This window comes from Hyla sarda, chromosome 7, assembly GCF_029499605.1.
Source record: "Hyla sarda isolate aHylSar1 chromosome 7, aHylSar1.hap1, whole genome shotgun sequence".
Taxonomy (NCBI): domain Eukaryota; kingdom Metazoa; phylum Chordata; class Amphibia; order Anura; family Hylidae; genus Hyla; species Hyla sarda.
This window is the reverse complement of record NC_079195.1, coordinates 143,189,676-143,211,457: the sequence shown is the minus strand read 5'-3', so window position 1 is coordinate 143,211,457 and position 21,782 is coordinate 143,189,676. Positions and strand designations below refer to the sequence as shown.

The window sequence follows — 21,782 nt, the reverse complement described above, 5'->3', positions numbered from 1 at the left end:
CCGTTTTTAGCTGATTTTCAGACGGAACTTCGTACGGATCTTTACAATGGAGTCATTTTGTAGTGTGAAAGAAGCCTAAGACAGACTCATTTTAGCAGTAAGAGCTCACTCTGCCAGTCACTGTTTGCAGCAGTGTCCTGGAGCCCACATGGAGCGAGGTGTTAAATATGTTTTTTCTTTTTTTTATTCCTAGCAGCCCCATCAATATATAAATGTATCTGGAATACCCTTTTAAACTGACTGGGCCTGCCACACGCATGCTGCAACATTCTGCTCAATGGCTTACTTTTCTGCCAGCATGCCAATGTATACCAAAAACATAGAGTCCTTTACTAATATAAACATACCCTAACTTATCTCCAGTGATGATTTCTGAACGCAGAGTGTGGTACAGAAAGATAGTTACATTGATATTCTGCTTGTATTGTCCTCTTGCCATCAACAGTAATACACGACCAACCATGATATGTTTTATATGGATACTTTAGCTAGTATGTTTCTATACAGATTGCTGCAGCCTTAACATTTGTATAGAAAATTCCCTGGCTGGCACATTTTAATGGACAACAAATACTGCTTATGAGAGCATGGCTACAGAACTGAGATTATTCCATAAATACAGATGTAGTTAACAGTCAGAGTCATAGCGCATTAACTAGATGTGTTAGCACACCAAGCCTGACTGTTAACTCTGCTGCACCAAGTTTGGAACCCTTTTTATGATTTTTCGCTTTTGTATAATATTACTATAGCAACACATAAATAAATTATATCTTTGACAAAAACGTTACTGTCTCCACCTTTCTAAACTGTTTTACAGTGATACAAACAAAAATGTAGATGAAAAAAACAGAACTTTGATGTGCATGTTTTCACCCCGAATGTCAATACTGAAAAAGATGATTCACAGAGATAAAAAAAAAAAAGTGTCACGTTATATGAAGTGAACCTTAATCATGTTGCCTCATTTTGTCCCTGCAGTTTTTTGTCTTGGATGTTGTTATTAACTTCCGCCGTCTCAGTGATGGTGACCTATTCACTCAGCTTAGGAAAATAGTAAGAATGGCAGAAAACGAAGATGATCGGCTTCCACCAATTGGATTATTAACATCAGATGGAAGAGCAGAATGGGCACAGGCTAGGGAGGTGTTAATGAAAGGTAAACAAATTGTTCAAAGCTGTATCTGCAAATGTCATAATTTGTACATATGACACCAAAATCACAGAAAGAAAAATATATATAATAGTAACTTAAAGAAGTGCAAAATAATATTTTCACTGAAGAACACCCTTTATATTAAAATTTAACTTTTATTCTCTACTATTAAAATTATTCAAAGAAAAATGACATATGACACCAGTATTATATCTTACAGTCCAATATTAAGCGCGCCCGGCACTGCAACCCACTAAATGCAAGTATTCTGCTAGGCTATTTTGGCACAATGACCATCTTGGTGCTCGCTTATAACAGTTCAAGTTGTAAACCAAATCCAGGTAACAGAAATGAAGCACTCACCAGGTCTTGATATGAATCGCCAGCTCTTTATTTCATTTCAGCTTACAGCGATCTTGTTGGTACAGGGAGAGCGGACAGGTGGAACTAGGTGATGGAAGAGGATGGGCAAAGTACCGTTATCGCGCTTGCACGCTTCTTTAGGCCCCAGGGGCCATGACGAAACACGCAAGCGTGATAACGGACCATCGCCCATCCTCTTCCCCCACCTCGTTCCCCCTGTCCGCTCTCCCTGTACCAACAAGATCGCTGTAAGCTGAAATGAAATAAAGAGCTGGCGATTCACATCAAGACCTGGTGAGTGCTTCATTTCTGTTACCTGGATTTAGTATTATATCTTAATTAAACTATACCAATACACCCAGTCAACAGCCCTCTTGAAGTGCCTTATGGGGTCGGAAGTTCCTTGGCGTCAAACTGTTATTACATGATCTCTCTCCCATGATGTTGAAGGATTATATGGTTCTTTTTCGGACTCCAAAGAAGCAGCAGAGGAGTAACACATGATTCTTATCAGACAATAGTGATGACATAGATCATGTTAAGGTAATAAGTATTTACACATAAAATGTAGGTCCATTTGACAAATTACTAATTATATGCAGTTTACTTCCATTTTGTAATACTTTACAGATACAAGTTGACCTTTTTAAGGGTTTTCTTACATGGGGTAGTCCTATTTGAGGTCAGTGCCTGGACTCTGGACCACTTTAATTAGTATCAATTTAGGTGCTACCTGCACTTAAAGGAAAAGTGTCAGGTGGTTTACCCATACTAAACCCAATACACAGGGTTATAGTCCAGGCGAACTGGATTAAAAATTATTTTTCACGTATCCGAATCGGTGCCACACGTGGCCATAGGCTTGCCTGTTACTAGTATGCATCAAAGAATATTACTATGCATAAGATGGGCAGGCATAGAAAATAGAGGTAGGGAAGTGTGGAAAGCCAGCTAGCAGCCTCTGTTGCGTACTGAAGAGATCAAGCTATAGAGCAACAGGAGCCATATATTCGGAATAACTGAACAAATTTCTGTAAGTTATAGCTTTTTGAACTCCTGTTCACCCACACTATAACTCAGTGTAGTGGGTTTAGTGCAGGTGAACAGCCTGTGAGTGTTACTTTATGCCTTTTGGGCATTTAGTTTACCAGAGCATCACAGGTTTCCACTGGGGTCCTCTTCCACTCCTCCATGACTTGGAGCTGGTTGAGACCTTTGCCCTCCCCCACCTTCCATTGGAGGATGCCCCCCAGATTAGTTCTGGCTTGGCCAGTCTATCACCTTTACCCTCAGTTTCTTTAGCAAGGCAGTGGTTATCTTGGAGGTGTGTTTGGGGTCATTATCATTTTGGAATACTGCCCTGCAGCCCAATCTCTGAAACACCTTTTAAAATAATTCAAATATGGCTTTTCCTGAACTATTTGTAAGGAGTTTTGTGTCTGTTCAAAGATCTTAGAATGCAAATTTTAACGCTATGTCTACATGCTAAACATTATTTGCCTATTATCAATAAACATAAACTGCAGTGCATATGTGAAGCTGACTGCCAAGAACCCTAACTGAACAAGTTTACAAGTTAAAAGTATTTCTCCAGAAGTTTTTTTTTATTATTTAAAAAAAAAAAAAAGTCACCTCATTTAAACCTAATTATCATTTCTTGAATTAGAAGCGACAGGACACTTTAAGAAAGAAACTAAATTCAATTGCATGCTTCCATGTATATATTGTTATTGTTTTTATTTAGAATGTAGTTTGTTATTATATCATATGATTATAGTAAAATATTGGTCACTTTTTTATTTATACATAGATACATACTTGAATAAATACATTCTGCCTGCAAATATATATTCATTTGATTATTTCTTGGAACTAATTTGGTATTTCTCAAACCTCAAAAAAAATATGTCTTGATGTGCACAGCATTACAGGTTATCTAGTAAAAAATTTAAGAGACGCAGTCAAAGTCTATAAGTGAGGACTTTTCTAAAAAAAAATATATATATATATACATATATATATATATATATATATATATATATATATAATAGTAACAAGTCTGGGAATAAAGGACCCAAAAAATAAATCTGTCCCAGATATAATCATAACATGTAAATCACCATTTCCTTTGAGCTGATTAAATCACTCTCTGGAATTTAAAATGTACCTAAAGCTCATCTGTTAACATGACAAGCCATAACAAGCAAAACAAGGGTAAGCTTTGTGAAGGATGAAAAAGCAGAGCAAAAGTGAACTAAGGACATAGAATTATTAAATGATCAATAATGTATTTGTTTACTACATTTACTAACTGATCAATAGTGTAGTTGCAGCATGCCATCACCTACTAATTTCCCTTTAATGCAGAGTTTAGGACTCTCATATACAGTATACATCTAAGTGCATCCCTACTGGTAATCCACAGTAAAATGCAGTATATTTCAGATGGTAACGCAACACAATGAGTATGAAGGATAAAGAAAATGCATAATCAGTAAAGCTAGGTTTACACTTTTTGTGTTCACATTTCACTGTTTACACTTCTCTATTGTATACAGCAAAAAAAAAAACACATATGTTGCAATTTGTTCTTTTTAAATGTAAGTCAATGAGAAATGGATGCACTGAACGGCATCCAGAAGAATTTATTTTTAGCATCTAATAATATACTTTAAACATAAACACAAACGCAGTTTGAATATAGCTAAAGAAATACATCAATAACATGTGTCACTTACAGGACTTAGTATGCAGCCTAAAACAGATGAATTACATCCACAAAATGATGACTGTCTTACTATGTTTTTTTTTATATACAGTGATCCCTCAAGTTACAATATTAATTGTATGAAATGGGTGATCTGTCTTCTTTGGATAATAACATTATATCAGTAATTTGCTTTATTATACATTTTGACACCATACACAGGTTGTTTCTTTTACTGGGCAACTCCCTTAATGAAGCAACAATACAAAGCAACAAAGACTAAGCAAAAATCACAGACAAGCACTACAGTCAGTAATTCTAGCCAACAAAAATGACTAAGCTTATTATAATATAAAAACATACAGTATAGAGAGGTTTCTCTTCTCCACTCTAAGCTGAACGTTGATCCAGGGATTTATTCTGACTGCCATATTTGGAGTCAGGAAGGAATTTTTACCTCTAGTATGAGAGTTTTTTGCCTTCCTCTGGATCAACTCAACTCAGTAGGGACTCATTAGGGATATAGGTTGAACTTGATGGACTCTGGTCTTTTTTCAACCTCATGACCTATGTTACTATGTTACTAAGCTACACATTTACCCAATATACTAAGTAGTATCAGAAGACAAAACATAAAACCTGAAACTGTGTCTATAACCATTAGTAAAGCATTTTGGACCAGAGGGCTAAGTGTTGGGACTAAACATGTTTTGTGATTACTTCTATTGTCAGCTTCATCTTTGTTGTTGTTGTTGTTTAACTCAAATTATATGTATATTACAGATTCCACAAACCGTGACTCTCTAGATATGATAGAGCGATGCATGTGCCTAGTCTGCCTGGATACACCAACAGGAGTAGAGCTTAATGATGCCAATAGGGCACTGCAGCTTCTTCATGGTGGGGGTTATGACAAAAATGGAGCCAATCGATGGTATGACAAACCAATGCAGGTAATTCCAAAATGTATAAGGTTACTAATGTATTGTACTGCATAAACTTAAAGGGGAATTCCAAAACATCTGGTCTTGAGCACATTTAGCCTTACTCTTCCAAAACATAATGGTGAATGTAATTTTTTATGCAGGTATTTCAGAATACATGCTTCTAGTTTTATAAAGACTTACCAACCTCTGATTCTGGACCTCAGTCAGATATCTCATTAAAAAAAGGCAAAAATACAGATGTTTCAGAACAAGCATGGATATAGCAAAGAAGACCATTGGGATTTTATGTGGGAAAAGAACCACTTCCATCTGTTCTCAACTACAAACTTACTGAAGTATTCAGATGTGATCCCCTAAGACCTTTGCTTTGCTAGAGTCTTGGCATTTATGTATAGTAAAGCTCATTAAAATGAGACATACATACATGAACCTATTCCAAACCTATGAAAAACATCTTATTTTCCCTTTATGCCTTCTTTCAATCTTGTGGAGTTTCAATTGTACAAGACCTAACACATTTAAACTTTAAGAATCTACCACTCATGTTATGCTTCCTCTTCCAGGAACAGGTAATAGCAAGAAAGTGCACAGATATCCAGCTATGTGTGGTTTGGGGATGTCTGGACTACGGTGACCCAGCAAGGCCTTTGCGTACATTTACATTAGTAATTGTATAAATACATTTGTTGGGCACTTTGACTATATACGAAGGAAATAACCCTTGCCACTGCAACTTCTTAAACATAAACTGGGGGTGCCTGGGAACATGTGGGAAAGTCTTCCAGGAGTCACTAACCTATGCATCATAACCTTGTATCCTGCCTCCTGGGTACTTCTCTGGAAAACATTATTATTGTTTTTTTTTTTTTTTTATCAACTGGTGCCAGAAAGTTAAACAGATTTGGAAATTGCTTCTATTAAAAAAAAATCTTAATCCTTCCAGTACTGTTCAGCTGCTGTATGATCTACAGGAAGTTCTTTTCTTTTTGAATTTCCTTTCTGTCTGACCACAGTGATCTCTGCGGATACCTCTGTCCATTTTAGGAACTGTCCAAAGCAGGATAGGTTTTCTATGGGGTTTTGCTACTACTCTGGAAAGTTCCTAAAATGGACCGAGGTGTCAGCATAGAGCACTGTGGTCAAACAGAAAGGAAATTGAAAAAGATAACTTCCTGTGGATCATACAGCAGCTAATAAGTACTGGAATGATTAAGATTTTTTAATAGAAGTGATTTACAAATCTTTTTAATGTTCTGGCACCAGTTGATTTAAAAAAAAAAATGTTTTCCAGTGGAGTACCCCTTTAAGGAGAACTGATTGATAGTAAGAACTGTGATTAGTATTGCAGCTCAGTTAAATTCACTTAAATGGAACAAAGCTGTAGTAAAGTATAATCCCAGGCACAAGTATGGAGCTGTCTGTGTGTCTGGAAAATATGAATGAAGCACATCACACACTGAGTGCAACAGCCCCTTCAAATAGCTGGTCAGAAGGAGAGGAGTGCTGAGAGTCAGATCCAACAGATCTAATAATAACATTCTAAGAATACAATTTCCTAATGAGTGTCCTAAGGATTCTGTCGAACTGTTTCTGTATTTTTGTGTTTTTTATTTTTCTTGTTTTTTGGCATATGTCTAAAGAGAATAATAAAAATGACCATATAAAAAGTTTTTTGTTAGGGTCGTAAATACATCCAATATTAAATATTAAAATATTCAAAGAATAGCATTGTATGATGTTGTCAGGATCCGGATAGGTATGCAGCGAGGATACTGGTTGTGGATCCTCTGTGTCAGTGGGGTGATGACGTGGGCTGTACCAGGGGAACGGAGTATAAGGGGTTACTGGTTTTCACCAGAGGCCGCTGCAAAGGGGGATGGACTTGCAGCGGCAGGTAACCCCCAGGTCGTTCCACCCGATAGCGACTCAACCCCAGCTGACAGCTGAGACAGGCGCGGTACAGAAGGACAAGGCAAGAGCAAGGTCGGACGTAGCAGAAGGTCAGGGCAGGCAGCAAGGGTCGTAGTCAGGGGCAACAGCAGAAGGTCTGGAACACAGGCTTGGGAACACAGAAAACGCTTTCACTGGGCACTAGGCAACAAGATCCGGCGATGACAGGAAGGGGAAGTGGGTTTTTATAAGGAGGGCACGGGTGCAGGTACTGATTGGGCCAGGCGCCAATCAATGGCGCGCTGGCCCTTTAAATCTCAGAGAGCCGGCGCGCGCACCCTAGGAAGCTGGGACTGAGCAGACGGAGGACAGGGCAGGTGAGGAGATTGGGATGCGAGCCGCGGGCGGGCGCATCCCGCTACGCGGGTCGCATCCCCGCCGAAGACACTAGTGCAGCGCTCCCGGTCAGCGGGTCTGACCGGGGCGCTGCACGGAGGTGAACGCCGCGAGCGCTCCGGGGAGAAGCAGGGACCCGGAGCGCTCGGCGTAACAGATATTTTAATAAAACCTGCCAATACTGAGAATTTGATAGAACAAACAATGTCCACATTAAAGTGCAAGGCTGGATAGGTGATGACTGTTGATTGTCAGACAACTCCTTTAACATAAATATATAAAAAATATTAAATCAATCTGACAGCAAACAGATTTGCAAATAGTAAACAAAAAAAAGGGCATGCAATCTTTGAAGGTTTTTTTTTGTTTAAATAGCAATGATTGGTCTTCATTCAGGAAAGGGACAGTTAAACACAGCAGTATCAATGTGAGTTATGTTTTTTTATTATCATTCAATGAGTCTAATATAAAAGACAAAAATACCATTACTGTAGAACATCAATCTTCAGTCATGGAGAGGCACACACCTACGCCATTTATTCAGCAGCTCACTGTGGAAAATGATAGGCTATATTTCTTGCACGACTTGTTAAATAGATTTTACCCATTCTCAAAGATCTAAAAAATAAAAAATAAATTAAGCTAATAGCAATAGAGACCAAACAATCATAAGGTAAAAAATAGCTGTATGTTAATTGAAATTTTGACAGAATGTAGAAGACACTTTTAGGTAGGCAGAAATAGCTAAATTTTACAGAAAGTAAATCTATCAACAGAATCTCTTGGAAACCATTAAAAATGAAATGTACCCAGTTATCCATATTGATTTGTGTATCCCTCCTATACTACGATGAGCTAGTAGCATTAAACAAAAGAATAGATTTAAAATATTGAATATAATTCATTTGTGCAATATGTAAAAGAGGGCACACAATGCCCTGAATGACTTACCATAGAACTGGGCACTTTTTATTGATTTATTGATTTATTTATTTGTTTCCTAGTTTGTTGTGGGCAGAGATGGAGTTTGTGGAACCATATGTGAACATTCACCTTTTGATGGAATAGTCCTTGTACAATGTACAGAACACCTACTGAAATACATGTAAGTTTATACCCCATCAGAGTTCTTTTATTAAGTGGATTATATATTCTACTAGCGTTACACTTATTTTGTTAATTAAAATGCATGTTCCCTATTTTACTATTTTGGAATGACTGGAAATGTAATATAAAGTGCAATCAGAAAGTCTACAGACCCTTTCACTTTTTTCACCTTTTGCCACGTTGCAGCCTTAGTGCCAGACGGCCTAGTGCCGTACAGGTACGTCCTATGTCCCCAACGGGTTAAAAGTAGTTGTCTGCAAGGTTTGGGACACATACATTAAACATTATCGGCATGAGCATAAAGTGAAACTTACTACTGATGTCTAGCCAGAAGTACTAGCTACTAATCACTAAATAAAAAAGAACAATGTTTACTGTTTGACAACAAACAAAATATGCATCCACATTAAAATATTGGATGACTGCACATCTAAATTGATAATATGTAAATGATTACCGGTGTGGTCTTATAAGAAACTGGGTTTTGTCACAAGAAGACATAAAAGTGCTTCCCATGATGCCCTACAAAAAAGGCTCCCACAGTCTACTTTTTTGGTACTGTACCTCTTGGTGAGAGACCATTGACTGGCAGACATGCTTCTATAATACAGACATTTCGCAAAGTTGATAAAATTTGAGAGGGGAAGACTCATTGGACTGAGAAACAGGATGGTCATTTAGATAAATAACACAACAAGGGTTTTCCAGGAAGGAATGTCTCCACCAGATTGCAACACTTCTTTAGCTTGCCCAGTCTCCAGATTTATTGCTAACAAGCCAGCAATGGAAACCTACGAGTGTGCAGTATCTAGAGGTCCAGCTGCAACATGTCTGGGCAAACTTGCTTCAGGATGCCATACAGAACCTGTATGCCTCGAAGGGGTACTCCCGTGGAAAACTTTTTTTTTTTTTTTTTTTAAATCAACTGGTGCCAGAAAGTTAAACAGATTGGTATATCACTTCTATTAAACAAATCTTAATCCTTCCAGTACTTTTTATGGGCTGTATACTAAAGAGAAATCCAAAAAGAAATGCATTTCCTGTGATGTCCTGACCACAGTGCTCTCTGCTGACCTCTGCTGTACATTTTAGGAACTGTCCAGAGAAGCATATGTTTGCTATGGGGATTTTCTTCTTCTCTGGACAGTTCCTAAAATGGACAGCAGAGGTCAGCAGAGAGCACTGTTGTCAGGACATCACAGGAAATGCATTTCTTTTTTGGATTTCTCTTTAGTATACAGCCCCTAAAAAGTACTGGAAGGATTAAGATTTTTTAATAGAAGTGATTTACAAATCTGTTTAACTTTCTGGCACCAGTTGATTTGAAAAAAAAAAAAAGTTTTCCAAGGGAGTACCCCTTTAATGCCCAACCATATCTCATGTAACATACTCTCCCATTGCATTAGTAATTACAGTTGCCCAGCCTTTTCACCAGCCATCCTTCACCAGTTCGTTTTCCAGGGGTGACAGCAAACTTTTCTCCTAGTCACAACAGGGGCATCCCTCAAATGGCAGGTCATATGGGGTATTTCATACAGTTAGTTGTTAGTACCTACCAAAACTGGTTCAAGAAAAAACAACCAGTGACCTGAAAATAAGGTCATGGGAACACAAAGTTCAATGATATGTGTTGTCAGTAAAAGTATATGTGGTCAAAAAAAAGGTTCAAAAGAGTGCTGGACGCATTTCTGGAGAGTAATAGCATTACAGGTTATGGATACTAGATTCATAAGTGCCGAAGATTGATCCAGGGATTTATTCTGATTTCCATATTGGTGTCAGGAAGAAATTTGGCATTAGCTTCATAAGTGTTTTTTCCTCCCACGGGATCAGCATTATAGGGAAACAATAGGGAAATAGGTTGAACATTTTTCAACTTTATAACTTTATGAACTATGTAACTATGTAATCCCACAGAACAACCCCCATCTCAAAAAAGCTGAAAAAGTTACTGACTTTAATAGAAAAGTGGAAGAACCCACAGGGCAACACAGCTTGTTGCATATGAGGCTTGTGTCAATGCTAACCCCTGTCTAGGAATAAAGAAAAGAAGACCCACATTCAACAAAGCAGTTTCTTTATTTCTTAGAATGCATAAAATATTGGTACAATTGGTAGCTGTTATATTGGGATTGATCAGCTGCTGAATGTACCAATGTTTTTATGCAATATCTTCTTTATTTTGTTCCAGAATGTTATTTGGCCTGCTGGCCTGGGGTTGATCCATGTATGCTGGGAGCGTTGTATGAGCGGGTGAGCTGGTATCTTCTGTATGACCCCTGTTCACCATCAAACACACATACAATGAGCATGGAAGAATCAGAACTGAACCATGAAGGTTATAGAAGAAGAAGGCCTGAATTACATTTTCTTTTGCATCCTGTGGATGGTTGAATGTTGGACATTGCTAACTAAAGCAAAAAGATAGAAATGAGGATGTACATGAAGAAAAGGCGAGCGAACAATGAAAAACAGGCTACATATGAAGGACTTATTATTCTTCTTCCTGCTGGATCCACTTCTGGCTCAAAAGAATGAACAAAAAAACTTCCACAAGAAATTCTACTATTCATCTTATTGCACATAAAATTACTATATACTCTAGCTGTATTTGAAGAACTTGATAATATTCCTCAATTGTTTAACAGGATCATTTTGCCCTTCATGACTTATGCTGAACAAAGCCTCTATAACATGCTCATAAATTCATGACACATAATGAGCATTTACAATAATAAATGAATACGTTATTACCAGCTGATTGTAAATTGCCGTCTTGTAGGTTCCCCCTTCATTTAATGTCTGTCAAAATAAGTGGTATTACACGTATTCTAAAGCTAAAATCTGCAGTCTTTGTATTTGGAAGAATAAATATAACCTTGATTCGAATCCCGTGGTCCTCACAACAATGAGAGCAACATTTATACAATAACAGGCAACATTTATACAATAACAGGCAACTGTGGGAGGCAAATTATACTTAGTTGTTTTACAAGCTTTGAAGAAGAAAATAATCCTCATCAGGAACTTACATTGATATCAATGGGGCTTTGATCCCATGAGGATTCTAGGCAGAAGTTTAATCTGAGGCAGACATTTGTGCCATGGTCTTTGCATGGAGTAGTAGAAGAAATTCAGTGAGGATATTCTGCAGTGTGGAGGGACCCTAAATCCTTGGATCAATAACCCTTATTCAGAATCTATTGACTATAATCTGTAATATTTTTACACTAAAGAAATGCACCCAGGTCCCGTTTTAACTCATTTATTGAGTTCGCTATGACCACTTCCTCTGGCAGAGTTCCACAGTCTCACTGCTCTTACAGAAAAGAATCCCCATCTGTGCTGGTGTAGAAACCTTCTTTCCTCTAGATGTATAGAATACCCCCTTGTTTTAATACAGTCCTGGGAATAAATAAATCGAGGGAGAGATCTCTGTACTGCCCCCTGATATATTTATGCACTGTTATTAGATCACCCCTTAGCCATCTTTTTTCTAAACTAAATTACCCTAAGACAGGAACAAAAACAATGCTATTGCAGCTCAGCCCACTCACCATTCCAGACAAAAGTAAATGGACATCCTCAATGATTGTAGCGCTGGAGCTCGGACAGAGCGGGCCGCCTGCCCGTGTAGAGCAATAGACAAAAGGTTGTGAGTCCAGCTTCCTAGCGTGATGTGTTTCTGTTAAAGAGTACCTGTCATTAAATAAACTTTTCTAAACTAACTCAGGCTATGTTCGCTAACTACACCTAACTCCCCACTTGCCCTTAAAAACATTTTAAGAGCTTTAACCCCTTAAGGACCCGGGGTTTTACCGCTTTCGTTTTTTCCTCCTTACCTTTAAAAAAATCAGAATTCTTAAAATTTTGCACCTAAAAATCTAACGCAAAATGGAAAAAAATCAATGTGCGACAAAATTGAAGAAAAAAATGTAGTCAATTTTGGGGGCTTCCGTTTCTACACAGTAAATTTTTCGGTAAAAATTACACCTTCTCTTTATTCTGTAGGTCCATGCGATTAATATGATACCCCACTTATATAGGTTTGATTTTGTAGTACTTCTGGAAAAAATCATAACTACATGCACGAAAATGTATACGTTTAAAATTGTCATCTTCTTACCCCCATAACTTTATTTTTCCGTCTACGGGGTGGTATGAGGGCTCGTTTTGTGCCGTGATCTGAAGTTTTTAGCGGTACCATTTTTGTATTGATTGGACTTTTTGATCGCTTTTTATTCTTTTTCATATTGTAAGCACTGCGGGATCTGTAGGCACTATATAAATAAATAAATGATATAAAAAGTGACCAAAAATATGCAATTTTGGACTTTTGAATTTTTTGTGCGTACGCCATTGACCGTGCGGTTTAATTAATTATATAATTTTATAACTCAGACATTTCTGCATGTGGCGATACCACATATGTTTATCTTTATTTACACAGTTTGTTTTTTTATGGGAAAAGGGGGGTGATTCAAACTTTTGTTAGGGGAGTGGATACATGATCTTTATTACCTTTTTTACTGCACACACTGATCTTTTACATTGATCATTGTTATCCCATAGGATAACATTGATCAATGATTCTGCCGCTTGAGTGCTCATGCCTGGATCTCAGGCACTGAGCAATCATTCGGCGATCTGACACACAGGAGAAAGGTAGGCACCCTCCTTGTGTCTTCCAGCTATTCGGGACGCCAAAATTTCACTGATCAACTTTGAACACCACGTCTAAAGGGTTAATAGCGCGGGTCCCAGCCATTGTTAGAGGCCGGGCCCGATCCGCTATGATCCGGGGCCACGTCGTGGCCCCCACTTTATAGAAAGGGAGCGAAATCAGGGTGTACAGGTACGCCCTGGGTCCTTAAGAGGTTAAAAATCTCTTTATCTTACCATTCTTCTTGCTCACAAACTGTGAGCTGCCGGCAGGAGGAGGTGGGCATGCCCCAGCAGGCGCTACGTCCCTGAAGCCTGCTGGGGGAGACCCCTTCCACCCTCACTTTATATCACCAAGGAGCAGCAGAGCAACGGAGTAAAAAGCTGCAGGCCAGCCAGGAGAAGGGGAGATCTCCAGCCTGTGGCTTCTGAGGGCTGTCACAGTGCACACGGCTGTGAGCGGACAGCAGAGAGCAATGGCAGTAGCGTGTGAAGAGGGGGGCTTGGAAGGGTGAGGCATTACCTCTTCTGGATAAGGCAGTGTATGAGTGTAGCAGGGGGAATGGTTTGGGCAGCCACAAGCGGTAGGCGGGGGTGAGAGCAATAGCTGAGCTGCCTGATTGACAGGCAGGGAGCGGCAGTCATGTGTTCCGGCTGCAGTCTGATTTCGTACTCATGCTGCCAGGCCAGCAAGAGTCCGAAATCAATAAGACGGGACATGTAGGGAGACCCCTAGTGGTGGGCTTTCAAAAAATGAAAATAAACATAAAAATATACTTTTTTTTAATAACATACATTTAGGAACTTGTTAGTAATAGCTTACTCTTTAAAAAATAAAAAAAAAAATCATGACAGGTACTCTTTAAATTCAAACTTTAATGGTCCCAGTTAAAACATGGTGCGAAAAATCAAAACTCAAGATGATAAAAACATACACTTTTTCGGGCTTAGTACAAGCCCTTAGTCATGGCAATAATTTATAAGACAGTGCTTGCTTATATACCCAAAGTACAAATGAAATGATTACCAGTATGTTGCCTTCTGGTTCGGCTGGCGTGTGACTACAATTCCGGCCGCAGAGGCAAGCCCATTGTAAACCAAGGCATGGATATCCGCTCGCTTCTCCGCATGAGGCAAGGATATGGACACAAACGCATTGTTTATACGGTATGCATAGTGTAAGGATTCCTCCTTGGGGATTAGCTCCGGGATCGTCCTGGACACTGCCACGGGACACGTTTCCACTCAATAAACCCGCAGACAAAGGTTATTCATGCACGCCTGGCACCTTGCCAGCTTTATTTAGACAGGTTGCAGGTAAAACAAAACATAACGCAGGAACAAACCAAAGCCCTAGACCATCTGGTCACTGACTACACATACCAGCATGCCCTGACTACTATCTGGTGGGCTACCCTCAGCCAGCATAAAACATGTGCCCCTGCAACCTGTTACTCACAGTTCACACCACTTCTTCACTTCTTGGACCGCTCACAGTTCACTGTGTGTTTCCTCAACAGGGTCCGTGTGTCTCCCCCTACAGCGATGTGCTGTTACCCAGGGAGAGCTCCAACTATTCTGTTTCTTTTCCTTTTAAACACACACTTTCCCTTCCTGATACCTCATTAATCAGGCCATAGGTGGAGCATTCTGCAGAGATAGCAAGGGAAATACACCCTTTCCTTGCCACACTGCCACATATCCCCCCCCCCCCCCCTCTGCTCAGACCACCGGGAAGGAGCACTTGTATTCAAAAGGCAGAGTCCAACTGCCTTTCCTTTTCCTTGAACAACTACGTCCAACAGGTTTTGAGGCACTTGGCTTCCTTCATCAGTAGATTTTATCTGCACCACTTCAATGGTGCACCCTTCTTTCATTCGTACTTTCATCAGCCACCGAGCACAAGACTTTTGGTCACCTTTGACAAATTCCTTGTAAAAAGCTCCATTCATGTCACACCTTTCCAACACCGGGTTCTTCATCTTGGTCTGTGCAGTGCTCTGGACACTAGGTGCGGACAAGGCAGATGCTCTAGGCCATTGTCTTCTTCTGTCACTGGTATGACCATTGCACGAACTTTGCTGGTGGGCAACCGAGCCTGTATCACCCATTTGCAGGTCTTCTAAGTCATCCTCCACAATTTCAGGAGGCTTCCCTTTAATGCACCTATCCATCTCCTTGAGACGGACTCTTCTCCAAATTCTACTTCTGCGGACTTTCTTCCAGTGTTTTCTAATCCAGTGCCTCTCAGGGTTTCCACCACAACCCAGTCTTCTATCACAGTGACCTCTTTTTAAGGACTCTGCTTTCTTATTAGCCCTTTCTTTAGGGACACCGACTTTCACAGGCTCATTTTTAGGCTGAGAACTCTTGGCTCCTTTAGCCAGTTTTTCACCTGCACCTTCAGATGTGTCACTGACTTTACTTGCAGCTTCTGCAGTTATCTCTGGTTTAACTTCTACCTCAGAGAACTTCTCTGCCTCAGAATTTTCACCATGCAATGTCAATATCTCTGCAGCTTCAGAGGACTTCCCATATGGTTTCACCTCAGACTCAGCTTCAGAGGACCTTTCATATGGCTTCTTCTCATGGTCTTCAGACTCTATTTCAGTTTCTTGCGTCCATTGTTCAGACTCCGCCTTTTTTAGAGAAAGCATCCCTGTCTCCAGTAGCTTTTGCCCCACAAGCAGTTTTTCTTCTTTTACAGGAATACATAGGGGATAATTGTATTATAAGTGATAGCCAGCATGGGTTTACTAAGGATATAAGTTGTCAAACCAATCTAATTTGCTTTTATGAAGAGGTGAGTAGAAGCCTTGACAGAGGAATGGCTGTGGATATAGTGTTTCTGGATTTTGCTAAAGCGTTTGATACTGTCCCTCATAGACGTCTGACAGGTAAGTTAAGGTCTTTGGGTTTGGAAATTTTAGTTTGTAACTGGATTGAACACTGGCTCATGGATCGTACCCAGAGAGTGGTGGTCAATGATTCGTACTCTGATTGGTCCCCGGTTATTAGTGGTGTACCCCAAGGTTCAGTACTGGGACCGCTGTTGTTTAATTTATTTATCAATGATATAGAGGATGGTATTAACAGCTCTGTTTCTATCTTTGCAGATGACACCAAGCTTTGTAGCACAGTACAGTCTATAGAGGATGTGCATAAGTTACAAGATGACTTGGATAGACTAAGTGTCTGGGCATCCACTTGGCAAATGAGGTTCAATGTGGATAAATGTAAAGTTATGCATCTGGGTACTAATAACCTGCATGCATCGTATGTCTTAGGGGGGATTAAACTGGCAGAGTCACTGGTAGAGAAGGATCTGGGTGTACTTGTAGATCACAGACTACAGAATAGCATGCAATGTCAGGCTGCTGCTTCCAAAGCCGGCAGGATATTGTCATGTATCAAAAGAGGCATGGACTCAAGGGACAGGGACATAATACTCCCCCTTTATAAATCATTGGTACGGCCTTACCTGGAATATGCTGTTCAGTTTTGGGCACCTGTCCATAAAAGGGACACTGCGGAGTTGGAAAGGGTGCAGAGACGCGCGACTAAACTAATATGGGGCATGGAACATCTTAGCTATGAGGAGCGATTAAAGGAGTTACAATTGTTTAGTCTTGAGAAGAGATGTTTAAGGGGGGATATGATAAACGTATATAAGTATATTAATGGCCCATACAAAAAATATGGAGAAAAACTGTTCCAGGTTAAACCCCCCCAAAGGACGAGGGGGCACTCCCTCCGTCTGGAGAAGAAAAAGTTTAGTCTCAAGGGGCGACACGCCTTCTTTACCGTGAGGACTGTGAATTTATGGAATGGTCTACCTCAGGAACTGGTCACAGCAGGAACAATTAACAGCTTTAAAACAGGATTAGATACATTCCTGGAACAAAATAACATTAATGCTTATGAAGAAATATAAAATCTCATCCCTTCCCCAATATCGCGCCACACCCCTACTCCTTAATTCCCTGGTTGAACTTGATGGACATATGTCTTTTTTCGACCGTACTAACTATGTAACTATGTAACTATGGACGGCTGTGGCTTTGGCCTCAGTTTCCATCTGAGACACTTTTAACCTCTCGTTAGCCAGTTCTACTATAACTTGGTCACGGCTTTCTTTTAGGACCTTCATGTCCCCTTCCAGCTTTAAGCATTTCTGCTGCTCACTCTTGAGCTTAGCAGAGTTCTTCTTCTAACTTTCCAGCAATTCTGTCAAGTTTTTGACAGTATCCTCCAGGGACAGCAGTTGTTCTCTCATCTGCTCATTGTCTTTATTCAGTTGCGCCATCTTGGACACTTTCTGCTCATAGACTTTTAGCTGAGCCTCTTGTTCAGAGAGCTGAGTACCCAGTGAATCCAAGGCAGCTGCACGAGACTTAATATGCGTTTCGTTCTGCGCCTCCAGGCTCTGCACCTTATGAGCCATTACCACTTTCTCCTTCTCCAGCTCTTCCATGGCTACCAACCTAGCCTTGTGATCACTTTGTAGAGCCAGATATGCCCCATACAGGACATTCACTTCTTCATCCTTGAATGAGATCTGCTTGGCCAGAATCTCCAATTCTCTCTCCTTGCTGGTCATAAGACCCTGGGAGCGGGACAGTTCCTCCTGCAGAGCCGCAAACTCACTTTTGTGAAACTCCACATCTTTTTGCAGCTGAAGCGTCGCTTCCTGCTCTTTATTCAAGTCTGCAAGCGTTTTTTCTTTCTCCTCTGTCAGGTGATGAACTACTTCTTCCTTTTGAGACAATTTAGCAGAAACCATCTGTAAGGTTTCTTCAAGGTTCTGGATCTGCTCCCTTTTTTTACCAAGACCAGCGCGTTTTTTCCGAGATCTCTTACTTACAGCGGTCTCCTTACTCTCGCTGCTGGACCTTGTGACATTCTCTTGTCCTCTGACAGTCACCTGTGCTTGGCCTGTCTCTTCCTTCAAGCCAACTCGTTCAGACTCTTTTCCACCTTTAGGAGTAGTCTCCCCCTTTTCAAGGGTCTTGGCCACTTGGGCTTCAGGGAAGTTCCTGGTCAGTCTCTCTGGACTGTCTCTCTGCTCACTGGCAGACTTCTCTTTCACTTCAACACTGTCTCTCTGCTGCCCAGCAGAAAGGTCTAGGGCTCCTGGGTTTGCAACAACATCTGGTCCAGTGGTTTGACCTTCCTGGTCACAATCCATCTCTGGTCCAGACATCACATCTCCTTCACTCAGGACTCTGTCTGTGACAGTAAGCGCAGCACCCAGCTCCACATGTACTCTCTTCAGTACTTCTGCATTATCCACAGACATCTCTGTAGCTTCTTTTCCAGTCACTTCTTCCAGATGACCGCGCAACTCTAGCCCCTCCTTGGGCTCATCTTCAGCTGGCGGATGGAACCCATGTTCCTGTACCTGATCCGTTTCTGGTTTCACTGAAGATTCTGTTTCAGTCAGAGGCACACTTGTCACTTGAGTCACTGGATCCTCTTGGACTTGACTCAGGGTCTGGTCTTCAGCTCCCCCAGCAGTCTGGCAGACCCCTATCTGACCTACATCTAGTGACTGCTGACACTCCCCATCCTCAGCCTCTGCTGAGTAACTCTCCTCTAGTGTGTGATGCAAGTCAAGTGTTGTGAGCCTATCAGATGTACCTGCTCTAGTTACCCGACAGTCTTCCCATAATTGCTGAAAAAATTGAAAATCCGTCCCCAGTACTACATCATACTCCAAGGAGGGCTCTATTGCAACCTTGTGACCTATAGTACCATAGGGAGTAGAAATACAGACATTAACCGTTTTATAACCCCAAATACCAGCCTGCATAGACACTATAGCGGGGTCTGGCTTTCTCCTGCTGGACTTTACCAGACTTATTACACATCTAGGGTCTAACAAAACCGTCATCTTTTTACCTTCTATTTCCAGCTCACACAGGTTTTCTTTTGTCCTGTCAGAGGTGGCAGCAGTACTCTTTACATCTGAACACATCAACATAAGTTTTTCAACAAAAACATTATCAGATTGCACATGTTCAAAATTTACAGGACAGTTCATAGCACTAGGACCTAACTCAGGCAAAGTGTGTTTTAATACATTTTCTCCCAGTCCTGCATTTAACATTTTCTGTTCACCAGATTTTTTCAATCCGATCTGCACAGTGTGAACAGTCCCATCAGTCTTCATGAGGGGTTCCCCACCCTCACATGATTTTGCAACTGGACATAGGTTGGTACCACCTTGAACACTGTTCACACAGTCAACTAGGGAAACACCACCTTCCGACTCAGCCTTTTTATGCACAGTCTCATAGTCACTAAACATGGCCCCCATAACCCCTGGAACAGTCTTACCAGAATCTCTTGCCGTCCAGTCAGTTAAGGGCTGGTGCTGGACACCTCTCACCAGCTTCTCTGCTGCAGAACATCGCTCCACTTGCTCTTTAAGTAGCTCTGCAACCTTAAACCCAGCATCACTGTTAGGCTGCAGTGCACACTGTAGTCTTGCAGCTTGGCTTACTCCCACTTTAGTCAGGATCTCTGTCTTGACTTTCTCATAGTCCCGTAAGATCTTTGGATCCAGTTCACAATGAACTTTTTGGGTATCTCCTCCAATGAATCCAAACACCAAGTTTCCCCAGTGTGTCTTGGGCCATGCCTCATGCGTAGCAATCTTTTCAAACTCTGCAAAGTTTGCTTCCTCTTGCGCTGCAGCAGTCTGCAACAAAGCACTTATCAGGACATCCATCTTGCAACACTTCAAACCTTGCAAACACAGTACAGTCCTCTGCCGAAATGTCAGCCGCTTGCCAACAAAATTTTTCCGTTGCCCCTAGCAACGCCTTTATACACAGTCTCAAAACGTAATCTGCACTCTGCAGGTGGCCCGTCCACCTGTCTCCTTACTTGAGAAAGAGCGCCTACTCGCTTGATGCGATCTGTTGCCCCTAGCAACAACTTCACCACAGGCGCAGTCCTGCTCTTGTACTCCACAGCTGGGCTCGTCCCCCTGTCTCCTCTCTGAGAAAGAGTACACCCTTGCACCATGCACGGTAGTTTTCTCTTGGCAACAACTTCACTGCAACTCGACCACTGGTTGCTCCTAGCAACGTGTTTGCCCGCATCCGACACCAATTGTAAGGATTCCTCCTTGGGGATTAGCTCCGGGATCGTCCTGGACACTGCCACGGGACACGTTTCCACTCAATAAACCCGCAGACAAAGGTTATTCATGCACGCCTGGCACCTTGCCAGCTTTATTTAGACAGGTTGCAGGTAAAACAAAACATAACGCAGGAACAAACCAAAGCCCTAGACCGTCTGGTCACTGACTACACATACCAGCATGCCCTGACTACTATCTGGTGGGCTACCCTCAGCCAGCATAAAACATGTGCCCCTGCAACCTGTTACTCACAGTTCACACCACTTCTTCACTTCTTGGACCGCTCACAGTTCGCTGTGTGTTTCCTCAACAGGGTCCGTGTGTCTCCCCCTACAGCGATGTGCTGTTACCCAGGGAGAGCCCCAACTATTCTGTTTCTTTTCCTTTTAAACACACACTTTCCCTTCCTGATACCTCATTAATCAGGCCACAGGTGGAGCATTCTGCAGAGATAGCAAGGGAAATACACCCTTTCCTTGCCACACTGCCACAATAGTTACATAGTTAGTACGGTTGAAAAAAGACATACGTCCATCAAGTTCAACCAGGGAATTGAAGGGTAGGGGTGTGGCGCGATATTGGGGAAGGGATGGGATTTTATATTTCTTCATAAGCATTAATGTTATTTTGTTCCAGGAATGTATCTAATCCTGTTTTAAAGCTGTTAAGTTTTCCTCCTATGACCAGTTCCTGAGGTAGACTGTTCCATATGTTCACAGTTCTCATGGTAAAGAAGGCGTGTCGCCCCTTGAGACTAAACTTTTTCTTCTCCAGATGGAGGGAGTGCCCCCTCGTCCTTTGGGGGGGTTTAACCTGGAACAGTTTTTCTCCATATTTTTTGTATGGGCCATTAAAGCAAACAGTGTTTATGGTGTAGTTAGCCAAGCGATTACCCTACAAACTCTGGCATGGATGTCCACTTATATAATCACATGTATCGAACATACATATTAGAGGCATCCAGAGGACAGGAAACAAACACATCAACTGCTTGGCACACGGATTGCACAGTCCATAAATTCTATGACAAATGAACCTTGTAAAAATTATTATGAACCAAAATTATTCCAGACATACATACAAACACCAATAATTAATATAAGGTGGTAACAAAGTATCATAGTTGAAAAAAATAGTTGACAAAAATAGCAATAGTAATGATTGCTCTATCAAAGTATTGCCTCTTCACAACAGCGTGCATAGAGCAAACAAGTATCCGTCTATATAATGTGAGACTGTTACACTCCAACCAAATTACTTCCACAAATGTGGCTAGATTTCTCATAGTTGATGAACTGTGTGATAGTTAATATAAGTATGGTCGACAAGGTTAAGTTGTATACATAGATATAATCAATTAAGGTAATAATAAATAGTATGCCGCGGACTAGTTTATACATCATA

General features: G+C 40.9%; 1 protein-coding gene across 1 annotated transcript in view; it reads left to right on the top strand.

Annotated features, from left to right (window-relative positions):
* CHAT (choline O-acetyltransferase) overlaps positions 1-21,782 on the top strand; it is a 161,579-nt gene that overhangs the window by 81,961 nt on the left and 57,836 nt on the right. Inside the window, exons 7-9 of the mRNA XM_056530923.1 lie at positions 982-1,159; positions 5,010-5,179; positions 8,464-8,564. Of these exons, the coding sequence (XP_056386898.1) occupies positions 982-1,159; positions 5,010-5,179; positions 8,464-8,564 (449 nt within the window). The remainder of the gene's footprint in view (positions 1-981; positions 1,160-5,009; positions 5,180-8,463; positions 8,565-21,782) is intronic.